This window comes from Pleurodeles waltl, chromosome 1_1, assembly GCF_031143425.1.
Source record: "Pleurodeles waltl isolate 20211129_DDA chromosome 1_1, aPleWal1.hap1.20221129, whole genome shotgun sequence".
In the NCBI taxonomy this organism is placed as follows: Eukaryota; Metazoa; Chordata; class Amphibia; order Caudata; family Salamandridae; genus Pleurodeles; species Pleurodeles waltl.
The window spans coordinates 712,152,577-712,179,073 of record NC_090436.1 but is presented as its reverse complement, the minus strand read 5'-3'; the positions used below and the strand labels follow the sequence as shown (position 1 = coordinate 712,179,073).

At 42.1% G+C, this 26,497-nt stretch overlaps 1 protein-coding gene across 1 annotated transcript in view; it reads left to right on the top strand.

Annotated features, from left to right (window-relative positions):
- The window catches only part of FBN2 (fibrillin 2), a 1,006,102-nt gene extending 988,293 nt beyond the window's left edge, over positions 1-17,809 (top strand). The window contains exons 64-65 of the mRNA XM_069227289.1: positions 6,109-6,283; positions 15,968-17,809. Of these exons, the coding sequence (XP_069083390.1) occupies positions 6,109-6,283; positions 15,968-16,339 (547 nt within the window). The 3' untranslated portion in view covers positions 16,340-17,809. The remainder of the gene's footprint in view (positions 1-6,108; positions 6,284-15,967) is intronic.
- The last annotated feature ends 8,688 nt before the right edge of the window (positions 17,810-26,497 follow it).

Here is a 26,497-nt window from a genome sequence, read left to right as displayed (position 1 = left end):
ATTTTGGATCAGGGCACCACCCCAAGGCTTCTTGCTATGCTGCCCATCATCAAAAGAAATGGGCAGGAATGTGCTGTACTTATGAGATATGGCGCATTCCTGTCCTCTTCCACTGCACTGTCAGACAATTGGCAGCATGCGCCAATGCAGGCGCATGCAGCCAGTTGTGTGCCAGTGCAGTGGAAGAGGACAGGAATGCACCATCTCTCATAGACACAGTGCATGAGTTGTAGGAATGATTGTTTTTGTGCAGGAAGGAATACCTTCCTGCACAAAAACAATCAATGGAGGCGTTTTCCTCCTTCTATGTGTGCTGCAAAATGCAGCACAAATAGAAAGAGGAAAAAACGAGGAGAAATAAAAGTATTTCTCCTCGTTACACCTCTTCTATGGAGGCGTAGGCTTTTGACGCATTCTCAGGTTTACAAATCCATGTAAATCTGGGAATGCATCCAAATCCATGGGGGTTGCGTGGTAACACCCACTGCAACAACCATGAAACTCCTCTTTGACACAGCGTAAGGCAACGCAGTGGCTTGCAAAGCCGACAGTGCACATTTCGATGGTGCTGGGCAGGGGGGCCCCAGCACAGCCCCTGCCGCCGGCATGGGCAATGCAGGGCCACCCCTGTTGCCTGCTCCACTTGTTCCCAAACAGCCGTTTCATGTTTTGTAACCACCATGAAATGACTGGTGGGGAACAAGGTTGTAATTACAACCAGGAACGCCATCACCCTGTAAGGATCTAGGATCCTGGCGGAGATGGCGGTCAGATGGTGGTCTGTCACCGCCAGCCTCGTAATGAGGCCTTTAATGTTGTGACCACTTAATTTTATGTCAGACTCAAAGGCAAGGTCTGAGAAAAGAGTAATTCCTAGGTTTTCATTATATCTAAGTACTGGGGCCTGTGTTGATGGCCAGTCAAAAGTTATAGGCAGTGGTGATTGTACTTCAACCTTAATCCTTGTGGTGTAGCTGAGGGCACACTAAGTGGCTTCAAATCTTAGTCCACAAGTGTTGTTTTATACCATTAAATATCTGTGCATTACCTCTGACTATGACTTGCTTGTAAACAAGCATAGGCGTGAATTTACAAATAAATCATGCAATGCAGCAAAGCAAGTGGAGCTGCTGCTCTGCTTTGCATGAACCAGAGAAAGTAGAACAGCTCCAAAACCACAAAGATGTGGCATTGCTCTACTTTCTTCGTGTGGTGGAAGACTTTATGCTGCCAAGTGCCTATGCAGACAGCCTTGCCCAATGGTGCAAAGAGTCTGCTTTGTGATCATTGTCAGACCTGGCATCCTTGGCGTAGTTTCCCCAAAACATTTGCTTTCTGACCTGTTCTGTTGCCTCATTATTGCTGGCTTTTAGGATTCTGGGCACTTTACCATTGCTGACCAGGGCAGATGCGTTGTACTCTACACATGGTAACATTGACTTCTCCACAATTGGCATGTTTAAGTCCCTAGGAAAGTGCACTATATGTGCACAAGACCTGTGAATTAAATGCTACTAGTGGACCTGCAGCACTGACTGTGCACCCACTACAGCAGTCTTCCAAACATGTCTCAAGCCTGCCACAGCAGCGCATGTGTGTGCAGTTTTAAACTGCTGTTTCGAACTGGCATGTCTACCCACTTGCCAAGTCCAAAGCTTCTGTTTTTTTACATGTGTCACCCCTTAGGTGAGCCCTAGTTAGCACCAAGGGCAGTGTGCAGTATATTTAAAAAGTTCAATATGTACTTTCAAGTTTAACATGTCCAGATTGTGAAAAACTCTTAAATTGGTCTTCACTATTTCAAGACCTAAATAGTGAAAATGCCACTTTCAGAAAGTTGACATTTTCTTACTTTAACCATTCGTTGCCATAGCCTGCCTCTGAATACACAACTGGACTGGGCTGGGTGACAGCTACACTTTGTGAATTCCCTCTAGACAACCACAAACACAGGTCACTTCGCTGCATCTGTGTTCTTCTACAAACTGATGGATCTTCCTGGGCAGAGGAAAGGGGAGGGATTGACACATACTCTTCAATAGGTGGTGTCCTGTCTCCACACAGAGGACGGATTATCCCCCACAGATAGCCTGGCAGACAGGGCTAGGATGAAAGAGATCCTTGTGCACTTCAGAGGAGTCCTTTGAAGTCTCCCCCTAAATCAAAGGCCTTTTTGGGAATACGTACCGGACTCCAAATGCCATCAGATCAGATCTCTACAGGAACCAAAGACACACAGCCAGGAAGAAGACTGCTGTGCTGCCTTGAAGGACTGCCACTCTGCAACTGCATTGCTGTGCTGGCCTACTGCTTGCTGTAGGAGGGACTGCCACATTGGAGCTTGCTTTGCTGTGCTGGCCTGCTGCCTCTTCCCTGCAGTGAAGATTGTTTTCTAAAATCTTGCACCCAAGAGTCTCCAAGGGCTTGCTGGCTTGCCCCCTGTTCTTGTGCAGTCTCAGCAACATCAAAGATGGCTTGCATCTCTCCTGGTGCTGCTGGACTCTGCCATCTTTGATCCATACCCTTGCCTGAGCTGTCCCTCTCCAGTCCTGGCCCTCAGAAGTGGGTTCTGCAGCTACAGTCTACAAAAAGCAACGCCTTGTTGCAAGTGCAGCAGAAAAGTCATCACATCGTATCTCCGAGAACGACACAGCAGCTGCCCGAAGTCAACTAAATCACAGACCGTGGCCAGACAACAACGTTCTGTGCAGCGCAACAAAGACGCATTGCATTCACTTCTACGGAGCTGAAGACAATGCAGTGCCCCAGGTGCAGTACAAATATTGACGCATCATGCCCTAGCCGTTGACGTATTAGTCAATCAAAGGTACTGTTCAGTGGACCCTGCTTGGGTAATGTAGCTGGCCCAATTTCCAATAGTCAGCATCATTTTTATGCAGAAAATGGTCTTTTCCTGCACAAAATGCAATTTCCTCTTTCCAATATCTTTTTTTTTAAATATTGTTGTATATAATACTTTTTTACTTTAATGTAGTTGCAGTAAATATTGTTTTAATATATCTTATTCATTGTATATATTTTAGGCATTAATAATACCCTAAATTGTATGTCTGTGTATGAATAAATATATATATACTTATATGTGTGTATGTGTGTTTGTGTTATTTAAATAAAAAATTATTGTTAAGTTAAAGTTGTAATTAGTGATGATAATAATAAATATCGTAATTTAAATTTGTCATTGTATTTTGTGATTTTTTGATGTGTCATTTTAATTTTTTATTGTTTTATTGCTAATTTAATAAGGGGTTTTATAGTGAGTGTAGGGATTGTTGAGAAATGGGGCTTTAACTTATTTAAATTATAAATAGTTTTTTTTAATTCTTTTTTAAATTTCAATACATATTTAATTTGTAATTAATTATGCAAATAATGTAAATAAAAAAGTATTATTTTAATTAATTAAGTACATTTTGGGTTTTTTAAGGTGCAATTTCTTTTGTTTTATATAGTTTAATAACTTAGAATTTAGTAGCAGGTTGTGGAGTTTGTAGGGGAATAGAGAGGGAATAAATATAAAGTATAACGATTTGCTTTTTGAATCCATGTTTAAGGTAATCAACTATTTAATAGGTAATTATTTAAGTACATTATTTGATTATATATTATGTCAGTTATTTGTTTTATCTAAATTAAGTATATGATACGTGTATTTAATAACCGTTTTAAAACTAATTTTATGTTTTAACTGTATTTTGTCTAATTGATTTACTATTTTATTGTAACTATTGTTTTATTAATTCATTTTAACAAGTTTTTTGTTGGTGGTTTTTCTAAGCAGTAGGGGGAGGCAGTGCATTTATTTTAAATGTATTTATTTTGTTGTATATATGTTGAAACATTTAGTATTAACTCAATTACATTATTTATATTTTTTATAATGCATATATTTTTTACTTGAAATATGTTTTTATACGTTTATGTTGTTAGGTAGGTATTTTAACATGTTTAAGAATAAGAATGGTATATCTTACCTTTGCTAAGTCCAAAACATTCAGTGCTTTTACCTACATTGGAGTGAGAACAGTAAATCCAATTCCTCCAAAGTCCAACAGGTTCTCTGCTGTTTTTTAGATTGGCGTCAGAATAGTGAATCTAACCCCTCCAATGTCCAACACATTCCCTACTTTTGCTTAGATTGGAGTGGCAATAGAAATTCTAACCCCTCCAGGTTTCAATACTTTCCTTAAAGTTGCTCAGATTGGAGTGAGAATAGTAAATCTAACCGTTCCAAAAGTCCGACAGTTTCCAAGCTGTTGCCTACATTGCCATGGAAATAGTAATTCTAACCCCTCTAATGTCTATTACTGTCCGTACTTTTGCTTATTTTTGAGTGGGTATAGTATATCCAACCCCTCCAAAGTCCAACCCTTTTCCTTTTTTTGCTTAATTTTTTGCTAGAATATGAAATCTGACACTTTGGAAGTCCAACACTTTTTTATTTTTTCTAATGTTTATACTATTTATTAGTAGTAGTAGTATTTATAGTATGTAATAATGAAGTGTTGTATGTTTTTATTAACATATATTATTTTAGCTTGTTAAGCTATTAACATTCGAATGTACTTTTTAGAAAATGTTTAGATACTGGTATAAAGGATATATTTATGTTTGTATATATTTTGTTTATATTAGTAATTAAAACTGTTGTATATTAATTGTATTTTTAAATTAAGATTGATGTATGTTTAGATTTTAAATAGGTTTGCTAAATTTAATGTATTACTATTTTTAAAGGAATGGTTTGTAAAATGTGTTTTAATTACTATTTTTATATCTTACAATGTGTATGTGTGTGTGTGTTTATATATTTCAAAACAATCCAAATCCCAATAGGTGAAAGGAAGTGGTACGCCAGCTGAAGCACACCACTTTATTTGTGAAAAACAAATTAAGCGTTAGTTGGCCATTCAACCATTTCAATTCAAATGCAAGTCTGATTTCTCATGTTGTTAAAATATGCGAGCAGCTTAATTGTTACAAAACAAATAGTATGTTTTCCATTTCCATTCACATACTGTTTATTTCTTTGAGTCTTAAAACGCATTATCCTAACGTGACAAAGTCTTCGGAGAAGCTGAAAGACAACATTCTTTTTTGCACAAATTACTGGTCTCATTCAGCTGATGTGCTGCTTCCTCTCTCCTATTGGAAATTGTATTGTTCTGGATTTTATGAAAAGTTGTCACAGGCGGCAGCATCGTGAGACCGTGAGACAGATGCAGGAGTGTTAGTGTGGCAGCATTGGTGGAAGATATATATATATATATATAGATAGATAGATAGATAGATAGATAGATAGATAGATAGATAGATAGATAGATAGATAGATATTTGTGTTTATGTGTGTGTATATATGCTGCTTAAAACTATCTAAATTGAAATAAATTACATATAGTGGTAGAGATATGAATATTTCAGTATATTTTCTTTTTCAACAAAATTCTATTCTGGTAAATTTCCACAAACTTTTGTATCCAACATTTTGGTAGTTCATATGCAAAATATGTAAACTCAATAATATTGTATACATTATTTTTGACACAATATTCTTGTGTCACAATATTGTTGTTCTCTACATTATGCCATAGAACCAAGTAAGCCAATATGCACTTTGTAACTGTTTACAAAATATATTTTATGCACTTTATTTTGACCTTCTGTAGTGGCTCTAGTACAGTGTGTAGTGGCATGGAGGTAGAATCCTGATCTCTAGCATTGCAATAAGTACACATCTAAATATCTTAATCAACTATACACTGGGAATTTTAAGAGAAAATAGCTCTGTAGACATAGCTGGAAAACCAATTACTTTTTTATAGAACAGCAGTTGTAAATCTAATCAGTGCCCAGCATTTTTTTACTCTCTGATGAGTTAATCAACAGGCACTGTAAACAAAAACGTATCACAGTAAAGAAGCTTTGTCATTTACCTATTAGAGGTGGGTAGTAATGCCACATGTAGATGGTAATAAGAAAATTGGAGACATGTTTGTATACAGTGATTACGGGCCTCACTACATTTCCTGAAAATGTTGCTGATTCATGCAATTCCACATTTATAACATCTTGTTATCTGGTAAACAGGCACTGTGTCTCAGGTTTGGGATTTAATAGAGGCCAGTACTTACCACATGAGGAAGAGGATGAAGACGAAGAGAATTCTCTGTCCCCAGAAGGCTGCTATGAGTGCACAGTAAACGGGTACTCCAAGAAGGATGGGAGGAAAAAGAGAAGCTTAAATGAAACAATAGACATCATGGTGAGCTAATAAGTAACTATCTGTATAATCTGTCCTCAGTGTTTTCTAACTGTCTCTTATTTGTTGATTCCTAATCTTTCCCAGTTTGTTCTGATCCTACAGAACAGAGTGAGGCTCATTAATGTATTATGAGGTGACAGCTTTGAATCAGTCTAGCAGTGTGCCTGATTTTCACCCATGGGCCCCTTGCTGGTCTCCTTTTAACATATGTACTTTACATGCCTACCTCTTTTTTCTTTCTTGTGTTTTATTGCAGTGAGTTTTAAGGGGTAAGCACGTTCTACTTACAATATGAAATTTCTACAACTTAAGAAGTTAAAAGTTTTATCAGAGTGTGTTCAAAAATATGATTTCGGCAACAAAACGTACCTTAACAGAAGCACATTAGATTGAAACATTATGTGCCTCACTAGACGTTCGGCGGACGGGACACCGGTCTGCTGAAGCTCTGACGGGGAGGTTGCCACCACACTAGCTACCTCCCCGCCAGACCCATTAAGATGTTCCACTAGGCTGACTGGCGGACCCAAGATTTTCACCAGTCAGCCAGGTGGGAAAGTGGCAGCAACATTGTCTCCAGCTTGTAAGCGAGCCAGCAGCAATGCTGTCGCCTGCAGGCTGCACCAGCACCCTCGCAATATTCACTGCCTGCACAGCTGGGCAGGGGGTCCCTGCACTGCCTATGCCAAGTGCAGGGGCAGTGCAGGGGCCCCCCTGTTGCCCTCTGCACCTGCTCCCCGCGAGCCTTTTTCATGACGGTGATACTGCCATGAAAAGGCTGGCGGAGAACTAGGTCACAATCAGCAGGGCAGCTCTGCATACAGAGCCGCCCTGACTGATTCCGACCTGGACCCGTCGTCAACCCATCGGGGGAGACAGTGGGGAGACAGTGGAACCCTGGTGGTCTGGCCGCCAGGGGAAATGGCCTTTACAACACGGCCGGAGCCACGCAGGTCGTAAGCATGCAAGCGTTACCATGCTTCCTCTGAACCACACATGTGCCTGAACCACGCAAATGTATAGTTAAGGCACCATGCATTTGCGTGGTTTACACACACAGGAGGAATAGCTGAAAGAGGAACATGGCGGCTGGGTAAGTGGGGCTGGGATGGGTGGGGGGATTTTTATGGACAGGTAAGGGTAGGTTTTAGAGTTCAGAGGGGGTGGGGAGCTTGGGGTAGTTTTTAGGACAGGGTGGGGTAGATTTTAGATTTTAGTGCAGGGGTCAGGGTAGTTTTTAGGAAAGGGCGGGTAGTTTTTAGGGCAGGGTGGAGGGTTTTAGGGTTTGGGGCAGGAGTGGAGGCTAGAGTAGTTTTTGGGGCAGGGCAGGTTAGGTTTTAGGGTTTAGGGCAGAGTGGTGGGTCGGGGTAGTTTTCAGGACAGGGTGCGGTATTTTTTAGGACAGGGTAGGTTTTAGGGTGGGTGTCAGGGTAATTTTAAGGACAGGTCAAGGTAAGTTTTAGGGTAGGGTGGGGTCAGGGTAGTTTATATGACATGGTGGGGGAGTTTTTAGGACAGGGTACATTTTAGGTTCAGGGAGGCGGTCGGGTAGTTTTTAGGACAGGTTGGGATCATTTGTAGGACAGGGAGGGGAACAGGGTAGTTTTTGGGACAGGGAAGGGTAGGTTTTAGGATGGGGGTTGGGGTGGGGGTCAGGGTAGTTTTGGGGGCAGGGCAGATTTTAGGGTTTAGGGCGGGGTGGTGGGTCGGGGTAGTTTTCAGGACAGGGTGTGGCAGTTTTAAGGACAGGGTAGGTTTTAGGGTGGGGGTCAGGGTAGTTTTAAGGACAGACAAGGTAGGTTTTAGGGTGGGGTGGGGTCAGGGAAGTTTATGTGACAGGATGGGGGAGTTTTTAGGACAGGGTACATTTTAGGGTTTAGGGAGGGGGACAGGGTAGTTTTTAGGACAGGGCAGGGTAGTTTTTAGGGCAGGGTAGGTTTTAGGGTGTAGGATGGGGGCAGGGGTCATGGCAGTTTTAAGGACAGAGTGGGATAGGGTTTAGAGCGGGGTGGGGCTCAGGGTAGTTTTTAGGATAAGGTAGGGGAGTTTTTAGGACTGGGTAGGTTTTAGGGTTTAGGGCGGGGCTGGAGTGTCGGTGAAGATTTTAGGACAGGTTGGGGTGGGGGCAGAGGTTTGGGGTAGTTTTTAGGACAAGGTGCGGGAGTTTTTAGGACAGGGTAGGTTTTAATGTTTAGGGCAGGGTCAGGGTAGTTTTTAGGACAGGGCAGGGTAGGTTTTATGGTTCAGGGCGGGAGTGTCGGGTCATTTTTTGGAGAGGAGGGGTAGTTTTTAGGACAGGGTAGGTTTTAGAGTTTAAAGGGGGGGTCGGTTCATTTTTAGGACAGGGTGGGGTAGGTTTTAGGACAGGGCAGGGCATCTTTTAGGGTTTAGGGCGGGTGGGGAGTCTTTAGGACATGGCACGGTAGATTTTAGGGTTTTGGGCGGGTGGGTCAGGGTAGTTTTTAGGACAGGGCAGGTAGGTTTTAGCACAGCACAGGGCAGGGTAGCTTTTAGGTTTTAGGGCAGAGTGGTCAGGGTAGTTTTTAGACAGGACAGGGTAGGTTTTAGTTTTCAGGGCGGGGGGTCGGGTAGTTTTTGGGACAGGGTGGGGTCGTTTTTAGTACAGAGTAGGGTTTAGGGCGGGAGGTCAGGGTAGGTTTTAGGGTGTAGGTTGGGGCGGGGTTGTGGTAGTTTTAAGGACAGAGTGGGGTAGGGTTTAAGGCGGGGTGGGGGTCAGGGTAGTTTTTAGGATAAGGTGGGGGAGTTTTTAGGACTGGGTAGGTTTTAGGGGTTAGGGCGGGGGCTGGAGGGTCGGTGAAGATTTTAAGACAGGGTGGGGTGGGGGCAGAGGTTCGGGGTAGTTTTTGGGACAAGGTGCAGGAGTTTTTAGGACAGGGTAGGTTTTAGTGTTTAGGGCAGGGTCAGGGTAGTTTTTAGGACAGGGCAGGGTAGGTTTTAGGGTTCAGGGCGGGAGTGTCGGGTCATTTTTAGGAGAGGCGGCATCGTTTTTAGGTCAGGGTAGGTTTTAGAGTTTAAGGGTGGGTTGGTTCATTTTTAGGACAGGGTGCGGTAGGTTTTAAGACAGGGCAGGGCATCTTTTATGGTTTAGGGAGGGGGGAGTTTTTAGGACATGGCACAGTAGATTTTAGGGTTTAGGGCGGGTGGGTCAGGGTAGTTTTTAGGACATGGCAGGTAGGTTTTAGCACAGGGCAGGGTAGCTTTTAGGTTTTAGGGCGGGGTGGTCAGAGTAGTTTTTAGACAGGGCAGGGTAGGTTTTAGTTTTCAGGGCGGGGTCGGGTAGTTTTTAGGACGGGGTGGGGTAGTTTTTAGTACAGAGTAGGGTTTAGGGCGGCGGTCAGGGTAGTTTTTAGGACAGGGCAGGGTAGGTTTTAGATCAGGGCATGGTAGCAATTAGAGCTAACAGTGGGGGCAGGGGCTGGGGTTCGGGTAGTTTTTAGGACTGGGCAGGGTAGGTTTTAGGGTTAAGAGCAAGGGCAGAGTTTGGGGTAGTTTTTTAGGGCGGGATGGGGTAGTTTTTAGGACAGGGTAGGCTTTAGGGTTTAGGGCGAGGGCGTTGTGGGGATTGTGTGACACAAGCATGCATGGCGTTACCAAATGTACCATTACTAAGCATGCTTTTACAATGAAATTCGTTGTAGAGGCATGGGTAGTAAAGACGCATTCGTGGTTCCAACCGGGTTGTTAAGCCATGCCTGGTTCTGCTATGTGTGGTTCTGTCATACAACCCACCACTAGGGTCTTAATGTGTCAGTCGGACCACCACAGCAGCAGCAGTCCTGACCGCCACCATGAGGCCTCTATGTGATTTTGGATTTAAATTTCATGCTAAAACACTTTTCCATGCCCGAAATCTAAAATTGCAATTTATTAATTAATTTGCCATATTTAGGCGAGTTACTTTACCATCTATCCTTTAATTGGATTATACAATGATACCTTTTTCTCATAAGGCTTTTAGGTCGTAATTGTCACAAAACAATTTTACCAATTCCCACGCGCTTACCAGGTTGAGTCAGTGTTAGGCTCCTTAGAAGTGTCCACTTGAATTATTTATTTAATTGTTATTCTGCATCGCATTTCTTGCGTACACAAAGTAAAATAAATAAGAGTGTGATTTAGGAATCCAATACAGTTATCATTTCGTGGCCCGTAAGCATTGCCGTAAGTATTGCCATCCCCCTGTCACCGCCGTGGCTGCTCAGCGATGGACTCCATAAACATGGATAGGAATTAGGGAAAAAAGAGAAGTTTTTCACTTAGTCGGCTATTGCTCCCCAGCATTCCACTGAGCTACCTGTTGAAATATTGGTGCAAATTGGAAGGGTAAGCCGAATTGACATTTTACCTGTGGATGACAGGTTGACAGGTTGTGCGGTTGTATGTGCATGCAGACTCAAATACAAACATTTCTAGTTACTCACTTGCCTCTCTCCACTAGCAGCATTTTTCCATAGACAGAAACCTCTGCCGGTCACTCATTGCTCAGCTGGGCATTCGCTCAGGCTGATGGTTCAGCAGTGTCTGTAAGGAAGGTTGTGAAATCCGTGATATTTTTCCATTCCTTTAAAATGGATTTTATGCTGTTTTTCAAAATCGCCTACGAGCCTTACGTTAGACGTGCAGTAACAGTGTCTAGTTCGCATAACAGCCACATTTTCCTGAAGGATCCATATCATAAATGGCACTAAAACACAGTATCCCAAATATGGGGTTGCCAGTGGTGAATCTGGTAGCACAGAGGTCTGTGGTGAAGCTTGGAAATATTTTCTGGCTTTGTTTTATCAAACAATTTTAATATTGCGATGAGGAAAATAAATGGGAGAAATACCCACTCAAAACACACACCCCTGGTATTCCTCTCTCAAGCATCACAGACTCAGGGCACATGAAGAGGAATCTCTGTGCATATTTCACTAAGGTGCACTGACTTTTCCTTGACAGTAAATAAAAGCTCGGAAACACCTCAATATTTAAATGCATTGCTACTTTAAAAGTTAATTTTTCGTGATAAAACAAACATCTTTCAAAGACGTTCAGCAATTCCAGGGGTCGTCCGCCTGTTTGTGGGTGGTCGCTGTGATGGGTTGTAATATATTTTGAGAGAGGTGACATTCCAGCAGCAGCTAATATCAAAGAGTATTACTGTAGGGATAATTAACTGTGAAGTGCGTAAAAAGGGCATTTAGGGGAATGGCAATTATCACTTAGCCACAAGAATGTGGCTTTTCAATTCCTTATTCTTCCGCTTTTACTTTTTGATTATCGATGATTTCCAGGAATGCACCGTACGACATTCACAATTGGCAGATTCTAAACCATAGGTATTTTGCCCTAATTGCAGTGCCAACATTTTAAAAGGTAGTGATTCGAGCATTGGCTCTGTTTTAGAAAAATCATAGGACAGAAAGTTCACTCAATGTTTTTTCAATCTGTCAGCAGCATCAGCAGGACTGTCTCATCCAGTTAAGAACTACAGCTGCCGAAGCATCTCTCTGCATGTAGATGGTTGAGAGAAAATCTCACAAGGCTGCTTTGCGCTGAAAGATGCCTCAGCTGAGTGGCTTCCTTCTCAATCTTGAAATGCCAGCTTTTCACCTGTTGGTGATTGTTGGATTTTTTTGCTTATGCAGGGTCATCCCCAATCTTTTTGCCTCCTGCCTCCTATTTTGTCTGAACTGTTGCTGTTGGCTTTTAAACTCTGAGCACTTTACCACCGCTAAATAGTGCTAAAGTGCATATGCTCTCTGTGTAAATTGTATGGTGTATTGATTTATCCATGATTGGCATATTTGATTTACTAGTAAGTCCCTAGTAAAGTGCACTAGAGGTGCCAGGGCCTGTAAATCAAATGCTACTAGTGGGCCTGCAGCACTGGTTGTGCCACCCACATAAGTAGTTCTGTAATCATGTCTCAGACCTGCCACTGCAGTGTCAGTGTGTGCAGTTTTAACTGTAAATTTGACTTGGCAAGTGTCCCCACTTGCCAGGCCTAAACCTTCCCTTTTCGTACATGTAAGGCACCCCTAAGGTAGGCCCTAGGTAGCCCCAAGGGCCGGGTGCAGTGTGTTTTATATGTCCTGACAGTGAAATATTGCTAAATTCGTTTTTCACTGTTGCAAGGCCTGTCCCTATCATAGGTTAACATGGAGGCTACCTTTAAATCTGATTAAAGTGTAGATTCCCTTTGGGAGCGGATGGACATGTGGCGTTTGGGGTCTCTGAGCTCCCAATTTAAAAATACATCTTTTAGTAAAGTTGATTTTATGATTGTGTGTTTGGAAATGCCACTTTTAGAAAGTGAGCATTTTCTTGCTTATACCATTTCTGTGACTCTGCCTGTTTGTGGATTCCCTGTCTGGGTCAGTTTGACAGTTGGGCTGGTTGCACCTCACGCTAGGCAGTGACACAAAAGGAGCTGGGGTGTAGTCTGCATTTCCTGATGAGCCATCTGTGCTAGGAGGGAGGGGAGGAGTGGTCACTTACACCTGAAAGGGCTGTGCCTGTTCTCAAACAATGCAGTCTCCGACCCCCTGGTGAGTGTCTGGGGCCTGGCCTGGGCAAGGCAGGATTTCACATTCAAAAGAGACTTTACTTTGAAGTAGGCCTACTTCAAAGGGGAAATTGGGTATAAGAAGGGCTCCCAAAACCACAGACTTTAGAACACTTCTGGAAACAAGAGGAACCTCTGCCTGGAGAAGAGCTGAGAAGTGCTGCCCTGCCTGTGACTGTGCTTTGTGGAGCTATCCTGCAGTTGCTGCTTCTGCCAGAGTAAGAGGGCAAAGACTGGACTTCGTATGCCTTCCATCTTGTGAAGAAATCTCCAAGGGCTTGATTTAGAGCTTGCCTCCTGTTGTTTGAAGTCTCAGGAACAGCAAAGACGTCTCTCTGCCAGCACCTGGAGTCTCTGGAGAGACTCCTGCTCTGACAAGTGGTGCCCTATCCAGTCCCTGGGCCCTTGAAAGGAAAGCTGGTGGAAATCCAAGGAAATCGACTTCGGACGACTTCGGACCGAAGGCGCTGCTTTATCCGGTGACGCCACCTGCACCCGACTCCGTGATCTTCACTGGAACGCAACGATCTTCGCAGGCCCGATGCCGCTGCAGCCCTGCTGAAGTCTGCGACTCCATGGAAGTCGCCGCACCACGTCGTGACCGACACCGCTCGAAGTGCGCAGATTCAAAGTTTCGCACAGACGCCGCGATCCCCGACTTCACGCATTGACTTGTTGTCACTCTTCACCAAAGGTACTATACTTGGGGGTCTACGCGACTCCGTGTCCGGCGCTGCTGGTGTCGGCTTGTTGGGAACGACTCCGTCACAACACTGTGTTAACACCTCATCGAAGCATTTTGTGTTTCTAAGCGCTATTTTTGAGTTTAATCTTTAAAAATTCACAACTTGACTTGTGTATGTCGGATGTTTTTCATTTTGGTCTTGTTTTGTTTAGAGAAATATGTACTATTTTCCTAAGCTGGTGTTGTGTCATTTTGTAGTGTTTACATTAAGTTACTGTGTGTGTTGGTACAAATACTTTACACCTAGCACTCTGAAGTTAAGCCTACTTCTCGTGCCAAGCTACCAAGGGGGTAAGCAGGAGTTAGCTGAGGGTGATTCTCTTTTACCCTGACTAGAGTGAGGGTCCTTGCTTGAACGGGGGGGTAACCTGACTGTCAACCAAAGACCCCATTTCTAACAGTGATGTATCATTGTGTTAGCAGGTGTGGCACTTGCTAGTGGTCTTGTGTTCGGTACTGTTCTCATGCATGCAGGTTGGTGGTGACGCACTCCCTTGCTAACTATGGCTAGTTCTGAAAAAGGCTCTCATCTTGCCACATCTACATTAAGCTCTTATGCGTCTATAGTCCACACACTACCAGTCTAGTATCAAGCCGCAAATGCCCTCATTACAATTGCTCCAATCTCATCTAATCCTTGACTAGGAGAAACTTCACTCCAAATTTGCCAGTATTTCTTATTCTTTCTTGTTTCACTTAATCTGGGGTATCAGTTTTATGAAGGATTTTTGTACCATCTGCAAACAGGCATATTTCACCAACCAACCGCTTAGGAGGGTCATCTAGTGTGGCTAAGCTAGAATAACCTTGAATACCTGGATCAGCCTCCTTACTTCCTTTTCCTTTCAATGGACTCTATTTAGCCTATATTTTTATTATTATAATTAGTTTATTTATATAGTGGGGACATTACCACTTCAGTAGTGAAGCCCTTCATTACATGGACAGTGGAGAGCTTCAGTTATAACAAAGATTGATTTAGTTACGCCGTGGGCTCTGTGCATAAGTGTAGAAGAGACTAGCACCCATATTTCTACCTTTTTATCGCAGCATTTGCGCCGCTTTTTAATGCAAAAGCGGCACAAACTTACAAAATACAATTGTATTTTGTAAGTTTGCCCTGCTTTTGCATAAAAAAATTACGCAAATGCGGCTCGGAAAAAGTATAAATATGGGTCTAGATGTAAGCTAAGAGACAAAAAGAGCAATGTTCTAATTCAGTCATGAAAATAAAGGTCCATGATTATCCAGTTTTAGAAGGAGTCAGAAAAGATGTGCTTTTACCGCTTCACAAAAGACTATAAAAGTTTCACAGTTTTTCAGAGACTTTATTATATATACTGGGATCTGGGCGGAGAAGACTCAGTTGAGAAATTTTAGGTTGAAGCCTACTAAACAGTGCAAGTGCAGACTGTTGCAAAACATTGTTAGTTCACAGTGAGCTTTTAGATCGCCCCTCGTTTACCATTAATTGGGTTTATTGTCACTATATTTTGCTTAATTCTTATTCTCCAGATCTTTGTGTGTGTGTGCGTGTATGTGGATGCATAACTTGTGTCCTTCCAGTGCTCGCTTTTGAAGTGCTATTTTTTTCTTTTTTTTAAGTACTCCACAAGAGTGTGCGGTTTCCAGTTGTGTACTTCTCTCCCCTCTTTTACTGCGTTCCTTGTTCTTCTCTATTGCCCACGTGCTTCTCGTCCACTATCTCCCCATGTTGCTTCTCCCCACCACCTTCACATTGTTCTTCCACCCTTTCATTAACCCCGGCTACACCCACTTTGTTGTTCCTCCTGACCCGCGCCCTCCGTGTTGCTTCTCTCCCATGGGACCCGTGTAGCTTTCCCCTGCCACCTGCAAAAAATGCATTTGCACAATTTTGGATTGATTTGTTACTGATCCAACACAGATAAGTAAGTAAAAAGAAAACATTATTTAGCAATGCTGCACTACATAAGGGAAGCTATGCAGCATCGCTAAACACCATTGGCCAAGCCAATAGATCCCAAAGGCAATACATATTGGCTTTTTGTTGTTTGGGGGGGGGTCAATATAGATTGTTCTATGTAAAGCTGTTTGACTTATTTGCATGCCTTATTCTTGGAATTTTATTGAAAGCTTTATGGAATTAGAGGTATCTCAAAGCCATATGACTATGGTGATCTGTATATCTCGCTACTCATACTAACAACTCAGCTCTATTTCTCAGGAATGTCTTCAAACTTGTGACACCACGATGCACTAATTCTTCTGTTGTCAAATATTTAATTAATTGTTACTGCCTCCAGACATTTAATGGTTTTAGCTTGGATTCATGTAGGAACTAGACATGCCTCTGCTGTAACTTCTGAACCTTTTCTTAATTCTACAGGAGCCCATCAGTTTGGCTAGCTTGGATACTGATGTCCCACTCCTGATGAAGCTCAACGTTTCCATGCTTAATAACAAGGAGCATATCTTACAGATCATGCCAGCCATAGAACCTCTCAGCAACCATGTGCGTTACGCCATCTCCAGTGGCAACGAAGACAAGTTTTTCCGCATCCATCAGAAAGGTGGTCTCAGTTTCCTGCACACAGCTAAGAGAAGGACTTTGCCTGGCAGTTACAAATTGGAGCTTATCAGCGTTCCCATATACAAGAAGAAAGAGCTAGAGAAACTGGAAGAAAAGCATGATGATAACTACCTCTTAGGGGAGCTGGGGGAAGCTCTGAGAATGAGGTTGCACTTGGAGCTCTTCTGACAATACTGACAACTTGGACTAGTCATTCAGGTCTGGCCTTTTGCTTTATTTATCCACCTGAGCAAATGTACGTTTTGAAAGCTTTATGGAGTCAGTGACTTTTATTTCTAAAAGATATCTGTCTATGCTCGTTCAGTCCTGTTCACTACTGCATACTGCTCCTTGGAAGAGGGGGAAATTTACACAATGCCATGGCCAAGACCTTGAATGGAATACTAATCATGGTGCCTATATTTTTTTTATATAACCTCAGTTTAAAAAAACTATTTGAAAAAGGTAATGTTTAAGAGGCCTGCGTATGGCACTAAATGGCGAAGAAACAAAATTAAATCCATTTCAGTAATTTTTCTTATAAGCTGTTTGTAATACTGTCACGTATTTTGCTATATCTTCTAGTTCAAAATATAGATGCTTATTTATTTGAATGCAATAATATATGAAGAATGGTTCACATTGTTAGCAAGAAATAGACGCTATGTTCATTTAGTACAGTTGAACATTCAATGCCTTTTTAGAAAAAAAAACATTGAAGTTCAAAGAAGAATTTCCATACATTACTGCACCCGAAATGCAAGCAGTATTTATCTAATTGTAAATGCATGTCGAGGTAAATCAGACCTGTGCAATATCTTGCTCGACCTAAAATGCTCCCGAACCATGTGGAAAACAGACCAGATAATTATGCCATAAACCTTTCAAAGAAACTCTTGGATCAACAACCTGCCACGTGACTTTTAACTATGAGGCAAAATGTCACGCCTATGACGACAGCACAGAAAACAACGCTGGTCCACTGTAACAAAATACCTTAGCAGTTTGTATCACCTAAGGCACAGCAGACCAAGATGTACTGTATTTCCTTCGGACAATCTCGTGGAACTGTATGCTACCGTCACACCTCACCCGGACAAGATTACATGAAAATGGTGCTCTATGGTTGTACTTAGATGTAGACAGCACAAGCAAGGTCTGTTCTCTGAAGAGCATGCCGTCTTTATCTTACTGTCTAGTACTGGCCTTAACAAATGGTACCTTTACTATGGGCTGGTTCAGTACTGTCTCAGCTGTGAACGAGTCATTCCGCGTGGACATGAACAAATGTTGATCCTCTGAAATCTGCGTCTGGAATGACCATCGTTACTGTAGTTATACACCATGTGCCTCATTTTGTCATAGCCTATTTTCTACGAAGTATGTATGTACAAGGAGCTGATGTGAGCTACAGATGTTATCTTTTTTTTTACTAAATGTTTCTATTTTTTATTTCAGTGGGTTTTCAAAGTGGTGCGTTTTTGTTAATAACTGGTATCATAATGTACTGTAAATTGACGTTGTAGATGAAACTCCCAAAACACATGTAAGCTAAAGGGTGTTTCAATAGTACACAGGAAAAGACCAAATATTTTTTAAATGGCACATTATTGAGGGTTGAGCACATTTCAATAAACAAGGTGTGCGTTTTATAGATAATGTTATGGAGTCAATTCTTTACATTTATGTGCTTAGTAGTAAACCACTTTCCTATGTTACACACTTTGTTACTGTAAACCCAAATTGTGTGTCTGGCCTCTATTTCAACAGTACTGAACCTTTTATTACCAGTACTTTAAAGTATACACAGAGTTTGGTTCTGCCCCTGAGAAATATTTCTCGCTCATGTCATGCTACTGACTATTTGGAGTATCATTCCATCTCCTGTGGAAAGCTTGCATTTCAATCCATGAGGCACTATTAGAGCCTTGGAGCCTGCCGCAGCAGGCTATACCGACCATTAAAGGCCTGTCCCAGCCTTAAAGGCCTGAGCCCTAGACGAGGGTTCTTAACAAGGGAGCGGGACTTTCATTGCTGGTATAGCCCAGCTATGAAGGGCTATAAGGCTATTAAAACATTCTGCCATTAAAGGGCAACATTTTCTGATAAATAAAACAAAGTACTCACAGAGTCAGAGGGGATTAAAATCTGTGAACAAAGAACACTGGAATATTGATGCTCCGGGCTTTTACCAGCCATTAAAAGCCCAGAGCACTCTATTGTCTCCAATGGAGCTCCCAACATTCCAATGTTCTAATATAGCCTTAGAACCCGCCGTAGCGGGCTCTACCAGCTATTAAACGCCCGCTCCCGCGTTAAAGGCCCGAGCCGAAGGCGGGGGGATTTAACAAGGGAGAGGGCCTTTAAAAGCCGGTAGAGCCCGCTACGGTGGGTTCTAAGGCTATTAGAACATTCTGCCACTCAGGACAGAATGTTCTATTAAATAAAACAAATTCCTCACGGAGCCCGAGGGGATTAAAATCCCCTTGGGCTCCGTGAGGCTTTGTTCACAGCTGTTGCTGTGAACAAAGCGAACATTGGAATGTTGGCGCTGCGGGCTTTTACCAGCCAGTAAAAGCCTGCAGCACTCCATTGTTTTCAATGGAGCTGCCAACGTTCCAATGTTCTAATTTACATTTATAAAGTACCATCACACTACAAGCCATCAAGTATTCACTAAACCACTTGTCTTTCTGTGCACTCACCTATTCATGTATGCACTCATTCATCTATCCATCTATGCACCCAGTTACTCATCCATTCATTCATCAATCTGTTTTATTAGTTCACATTCACCCCCTCATCAAGTCACACAACCACACAAACAAAAGCGTCAATCACTGCAGAAGCAATTTCTTTAAAATGAAAAGCCAGCTGTAATGGCTTTGCCAAAGCTTGCTTGGGAAGGTGCTGCTGTCTGTCTATAGGGTAAATGCAATGATCCTCTACAGTAGGCTAGGGATAAATAGTTACCCTCTATTACTCTGTTCATCAGCTTCAGAATAATGACTAGCTGAATGATCACACAGGAATATGCGCCTGGTGGATAAATTAAGCTGGGTCTGGTAATGAGGTTGAATAGAAACCAACCCCAAAACAATTACATAGCAAATTTGTATGAATTGACCTAGCATAACTTATCAGACTTTCATTAGCTTGCCTTTTCCTAGTTTTTCACCTCCATCATCACTTTATGATACAAAACCTAAAGCACATGTTCACGCTCTACCAGCTCATGAATCATGTTTATAGTAGGATAATACATTCCTGTGCCTGACCTTCAATGTTGTAGGTATACTTCTATAAGTATTATTTTTCTCCAAACAATTGTTTTCTAAAATAAAGTATACTAAATCTAAGCATTTTGTACAAGCTGGGGACATCAAATTTCTTAACTTTTGAACACAAATAGATATGGCGACCCCTTCAAACAACTGCTGACGCTTCTATTTTCGAAACTTACTTTTATCTTTCAAATTTAATTTTGCAGAAATCATGCAAAGATGTTGCCTGCAGATAGTTTAGTTAAATTTATTTCACCATAATAGTGAAGCAATCAGTTGGTTATAAATGTGTTTTTTTCTATTATTATTTTTGCTAACAGGGTATTTTTATGGACGTGTTCCACAAATGGTGAGGGAGAGTAAGGGAATAGGAGGCTTAACATAGGGAGCATGAGATATGTGAGCAAGAGAGCTTAAAGCTTTATAAGGTGATGACGTTTGATGGTTATGTCTTATTCAACACGTAAGGTTCAATTCACAAAGCCTTATCTGTAAGTATGCATGTCTTATGCCAGACTTAAATGTGATTCATAAATTAATGTCTAGGAGTAACATAGGCTACCTCACAGCTTCTGTGAGTTAGGCTGCCCTTCTCCTGAGATTACTAAAGTATTCCATCAGCAGTTCTCAAGGCAGCAGCTGCTCATTAATACAATTTCCTGACTGCATAAGGTGAGTCCAAAAAGTATGTATATTGTTTAAAGAAAGTGGTAAAGCAGAAGCTGTAGGTACTTAACTTGAAGTGTATGATAATGCATCTTTCTAAATACAAAGCCATCCAGAATGACAAATCCCATTTCTGTGAGACCCTTACGGTGTTTGGCAGCTGCTTGAAATGTGGGAAGAAAGTATGCCCAAAGCGAATGTCTCCAGGACACAAACTGTATCCAGAAAATCCACTGCATGCATGGCATCAGAGAGGACAATTTTACGAAGTCCAGGACAGCAGTAGTGTAGAATTGTGGCCCAGGTTGATGGCACACTACATGTTGAGACAGTTTTACCAAAGGTGAGTACTGTGGATACTTTACAGACTGTGGAAAGCACAGCCTGCACTATGATAGATTTAGAAAATACATATTCACTACCAGACAGGGATGTAGGTATGGCAAAAAATGAGACGTAAAATTTGTGAGTTTCGGTAACTGATTCCCTTGATTTTTATGATAGTCAATTCTGCAATTCAAAACTTATAAGGGGAGAGTTGGCTGTGAAGTGAAACTGAATATCTTTTCTCTGGGAGGTTTAATACCTAGGAGAAATTGAGGTGATACGGTTGATCTCTCTGCACCTAAATATTTTAGTATAGTCCTCATATAGGATCCTCCAAAGGTTGTATGGACCTTTGGTTGGCAACTGAAAGCACATAAAAGAGGCTAGCATCAGCAAAACATTTCATTTTCAGTGACAACAATGTGCCTCCACACAAACAGCAGAGCATGATGTCTAAACCATGAAGTTTTATTAGCAAAATTTAATAAAGTTACAATTTATAATGCAATCATTTAGTAAGTCAATATACCCAAAAAACATGTATATCAATATAATTATGGAATCTGAATTTGTATATTATAAAGAAAAGATGCAAAATATGACAACATAAAGAGCACAGAATAAGAAATCAATTGGTTCCATTTTCCATATTCTAGATAAAGCCTCGAAAGTGACAAGGATAATTTCGAAGAGGAAGGTGTCACCATCAGAAGAATCAAATTAAGGTTGAGGGGAAACGCATGGGTGGCCAACAATAAAGCTCAACACTCAGGGAAAAGGAAATCAGCAGAGTTCGAGGATAGCCTTCTCTCAGTGAAGTCAGGACAGAATCTGCTAAACAGGACAAAATCTGCTAAACTATTCTATGGAACACCCATTAATACGCAATAGAAGGTTCTGGAAGCTTTGTTCCACTAACACCCTCTGGATGGTCCAATCAGAAGACAATGTTCTCTGGGAGCAAAAACACTCCCCAAGTTCCCCACATTAAACAAAGAAATGCGCAGATGTGCAGCCTTGAAATTAAATTAGCAACAGTCTGGTATGCCTGGTACAGGATCCTCTCTCCCATCCCCACAGACTGGATGTCCATAGCCAGGTTTCATTTAAATTGACTAATTTATTAGTTCTTACCAGTAAACAATAAACTTATTCTAACTAAACAGCAATCCTCGATAACACACTTGCAGAGCAGTGAAGAACATGAAAGTTGCAATGCAGTTTATAAAGAAATAATATGAGTGGCTTGGGCGTAGTCACAAGTCATGTTAGTATTCAGAGTAGAAAAAAGATGGCAGCCAGACGTGCAGTTAACATGAGTAAATACATTGATTATAACTCTGTATATATGTGACTCTGACTACAGGTAAATGTAGTCATTTACTATCACTTTGATTAATACAGTGTACACAAGTGAATATCGTTATCACAGAATGAGTATAGTTAATGTATAAGTGTTTGCAGCACTAATGGCCTGATTTATACTTTTTTTGCGCCACATGTGCGTCATGTTTTTTACTCAAAAGCAGCGCAAACTTAGAAAATGCAATTATATTTTGTATGCTTGCGCCGCTTATGCGTAAAAAAATTACGCAAATGCGGCATTAAAAAAGTATAAATCAGGCCCTAAATTTCGCTGCTCCTCAGAAATAATGCTCCTTGGAGGAACTGCTTAGTGTTTACTAGTTAGTAAATAGCTAGCATGTTGATGAGCTGGGTTGTCTATTAGATGAACCTAAGGAGACCTTCCTCTACAGTTGGAGCGCGATGTCACAGATTTATAAATGCTCCCTTTCAGAATTTCTAGTATTAGCATTATTTATGTCCATTGCATAGAGATTTTTACTGAGAAGGAGAGGGAGGCTTTTCTGCTTTGTTTTTTATTGTTCTAATCAGTACAGTTTGTTGAGGGAGTGACAACACAATCATGTATTTCCAATTTCTCTCTGAGTTGATATAGGACAGTTGTAACCAGTGAAGTGAAGTTACTTAAAAAATAGAGAGGTCATGTGCACGTTGATAGTTTGCATATGTTAATGCAAATGTCTTGAATAGAAATTATTAATGAATGTTTATGTATTCTGAATAATGAAAAATGTAGAAAATAATTAATGCAGAAAAATAATGTGCACTTTTGAAAATGTACCCTCGGAAAGTGACTACCAAGATTTCCGAATAATATTAAAAGAGCAATTAACATATGCGTCTTATTGAAAATGCATAAGAATAATGTAGTAGTATGTCATATTGGGAGATATAACTTATGTTTTGCATTAGCCAAAGTCGTGGCCTGGTTTTGTTAGGCCACATACAGAAGCTGAATATTAACGTTCAATGTAGAGACGCTGATGTGCTGATCTGACCGTGAACTGCTCATTGTTTAATAAAATCTACTCAGCTAGAAACCTTTGCATGAACTGACGGACAGGAGATGATGGAATCAAAATTGTATCAAGGACTGTGTAAAGCATTCGGAGTGTACTTTCCCAGGACTCAAACAATAGAGACACTGACTGGAGAAGAAGATGCAACATTTTTGATACCTGACGAGCCAGTTGATGAGGACATCGCAAAGTGAACCAATCAAGTGCATGGGAACTGTGTAATGCTAGAACTCATAGATTTGAATTATAAGGATCATTGGGTTAAATAAAATAGTGTGATTAATTTACCAATCAGGAATTAGGGGGTAGTCTGGGTGACTTTGATATAATGACATAACCGAAGGGGAACGTTCAGATGTTAGATGCTGGGTGCAGAGAGACATTGTTACAACATTGATGCGATATTGGGGAGAAGAGATTTGAAATTCTGTCATTGGGATCATGCTCTTGAAAGCCTGATGTGATTGATTGATGACCTGAGGACAAAGGCTGGTTTGTTGCTGATCCATACTGAGGATAGGTAGCTATGACAATGTGAATGAATGAACTTTTGTGCCGTTTCTTTCTAGGTACCAACTGTGCTGTCTAATAGTTTTTCTCTTAGCTAGATTTAAAAAAAAATTATGTTCTAAATTGTTTTCGCCTGACATCCCACATGCTGATGCTAATCTGGCTTCGGTGAGGTTCCTACCTATGACATTGACAACACAGAGCAAATGATTGACAAACCAATTTGCTGAACTCTCTTACTCATTGCTGACGTATTCATTCCTATTCGATTATTGACCTTATGCTACTTCTTTAGAATGTACTCTGATTACATTTTTGATTAGGCTATGTTTTTGGCGCCTTCTAATGAATTAATATGGATTTGTTAACTCGAAATAAAGCTTGAACTAAGTTTCATGGATTAGCATTGTAACTAATAGGGAATAAAACTACTAAAATGAATAATGAGTTGTGGTTATTCAAGACTGGAGGTTCATCGGGTGTTATATTTTCTGATTCATTGATGATGATGATGACTAATGTTCATTGAATTGCGTATTAATCATTAGTGTGACTACCATTAGCCTAGCTAGGATACTCAATGCAAATCAAAAGGTTCATCGACCTATAAGCATCCCCTTGTAAGTTTACTTACTAAGGACCAGGTGCGCTATCAGTTTCGGTAGCAGCTTGGTTTGTTTCCTTGGAGAACTAGTTAGGTGATTATGGTAGTAGTTTAAGGTTGGTTAGTTATGCATTTTTTGAGAATTGGATTTTGTTTTCTGAAATGGCAATTGTAGCACGGATGATGTCCCCTTAAGCCCAGAAATATCTTTCCCAGATCCTGGATCCTGTTAGTAGAGTTGGGTATGTTCTTGGCGTTTTAGTGATAGTGTGAAAGTGATAGGTTGCACTTACACAGCTTAATCAAATCGCCTTTGAATTGTGACGTATGTGAGGAAAATTAGGGAGTTTGTGTACTCCAGATGAGGTTTTAGTAGGAGTGTGCGTACTCTGCAGTACGAGAGTAGGGAAGTTGTCGAACTTCACATCTTTGTGGTGCTTTGTGCGAAAAAATTGTCCATGTGGTTGTTGATGATGGATGGACCCTGCGTGGAGACTCCGGAGTATATTGACAAGTGTAGAAGATACTTGGGTGGTCATTACGACAGGGGTAATGTAGCGTCCGTACTGCCAACAGGCTGGCGGTACGGAGGCCCTCATTACGACCGCGGCGGTAGCGCCACGGTCGCACCGCCGGGGCCGGCGGTTTCCTGCCATTTTAGCCCCGGCAGTGATAATCCACCAGGGCAGCGCTGCAAGCAGCGCTGCCCTGGGGATTATGACATCCCTACCGCCAGCCTGTTTCTGGCGGTTTGCACCGCCAGGAAGAGGCTGGCGGTAAGGGGTGTCCTGGGGCCCATGGTGGCCCCTGCACTGCCCATGCCACTGGCATGGGCAGTGCAGGGGCCCCCTAACAGGGCCCCGGCCAGCTTTTCACTGTCTGCATAGCAGACAGTGAAAAGCGCGACGGGTGCAACTGCACCCGTCGCACGGCCGCAACACCACCGGCTCCATTAGGAGCCGGTTCCTATGTTGCGGCCTCATCCCCGCTGGGCCGGCGGGCGCAAACCAAGTTTGCGCCCGCCGGCCCAGCGGGAATGTCATAATGGGGGCCACGCGAGTGCGGCTGCATTGGCGGCCGCACGGCAGTTACCGCCTGGCGGGCGGCGGTAGCCGCCCGCCAAGGTCGTAATGACCCCCTTGGTTATATGTTGTAATCTGTCTGGTTTAGTAGGTTGATCGGCGGGGTCAACAAGTCTGTGTGTAAGTTAAGTGAGTAAGAGAAAAAGTTCGACTGAGATTTGGCGAGTCCTATGTGCACCAGGACAGACCCATTGATCAGTTGAGAGTGAAATTTGCGGTTCGAAGTTTTCTTGCGAATGTGGGAGACTGGGAAAGAGGAATAGCTGCATGAGCAAAAGAGCCATCAGTGAAAATCCGTAAGGACTCTGAAGCAATTGTGTACCTTCCTGTAGTAAACAAGTAGGTTTGTTTTTGGTTACTGGGTTTTTGGCTAGTGCTTGCAATAATTTGCATTCGTTTTGTGTGAACTGGAGTTTAGGAGGATGAGCCGCAAGACTTTGTCAGCCGCACTGTGTGAGTGTGATGTCATTTGAGCCGCGCTGGGATAGGTTGGTCAATGAGAAGAGCCACGAGCGGATTGGCAGTCCTCAGTGAGAGATAATTGGTTGAGAAAGTAGTTGGAGGGAATCTTGGGAGTAAAAGTCATTTCCTGATTTGATTCAAATATACAAAAACACAGAAAAGATGAAGTTTTTCAAAGTGTTTAAGAGTGCCATGAATGGTGAAACATACATTAAGGCGACAGTGGGGGAGCCTACCCCATTGGAAAATTCTCCAGCCTATATTGTGATGGAGGAGCGAGGTGTCGTGCCATGTCTTTGGTTAAAACAATGGTGCAAATTGACAGAGAAAGAGGGAGTTTACCTTTTCCAGAGTATTGATCGTTTAATTTGAGAGTCTTGGATCAGTTGCGGGTGACATTGTATGATACAAGACCTCTTCCAAGACCAGCACAGTTTGAGGCTCTAGCAGTTTGGGAGCTCATAGGTTTTCTATTATGTACAACCCCTCCTCTTCCGCCCTCTCGCTTGACAGCTGTTGAATGAATTGTGATTATTCTTTTTTTGCTATCCACTGAGTTGCTGTGAATCAAACTCGATCTACTCCAAGATGGCCGCCGCTTTACATTGGCACCATCATCCCCTCTTGTTTAGTCCCTTTTCAGTGTCTGCTTTCTCAGACACTGCTGTTCCGCACTCTGGGCTAATTGCCCGACACCTTTTTAAACCCTCCGGACACGGTACCTCCGTCTTCGGGGACGCGACCCCGGGTAGGTGGACGGCGGACCTGAGCAAGATCACAAGTAGGTTCTGCCTTTTTCCGTTTGTATATTGAAGAGCCACGACGCTACTTTGTGTGACTAACGATGTTTATTTACAATGACAATTGAGTGGCACATTCTTATACCGTCAATACTGATTGGAAAGCACGTTTGAGCACGTTAGACGTGTTAACCTAAGCGCTGTTCTGTGCCAGCATTTACGCTACCAGCAATAGTTAGCAAGCGCTCCATGCATGTTTGCAGCATTTCACATTTGGTTATTCGAATG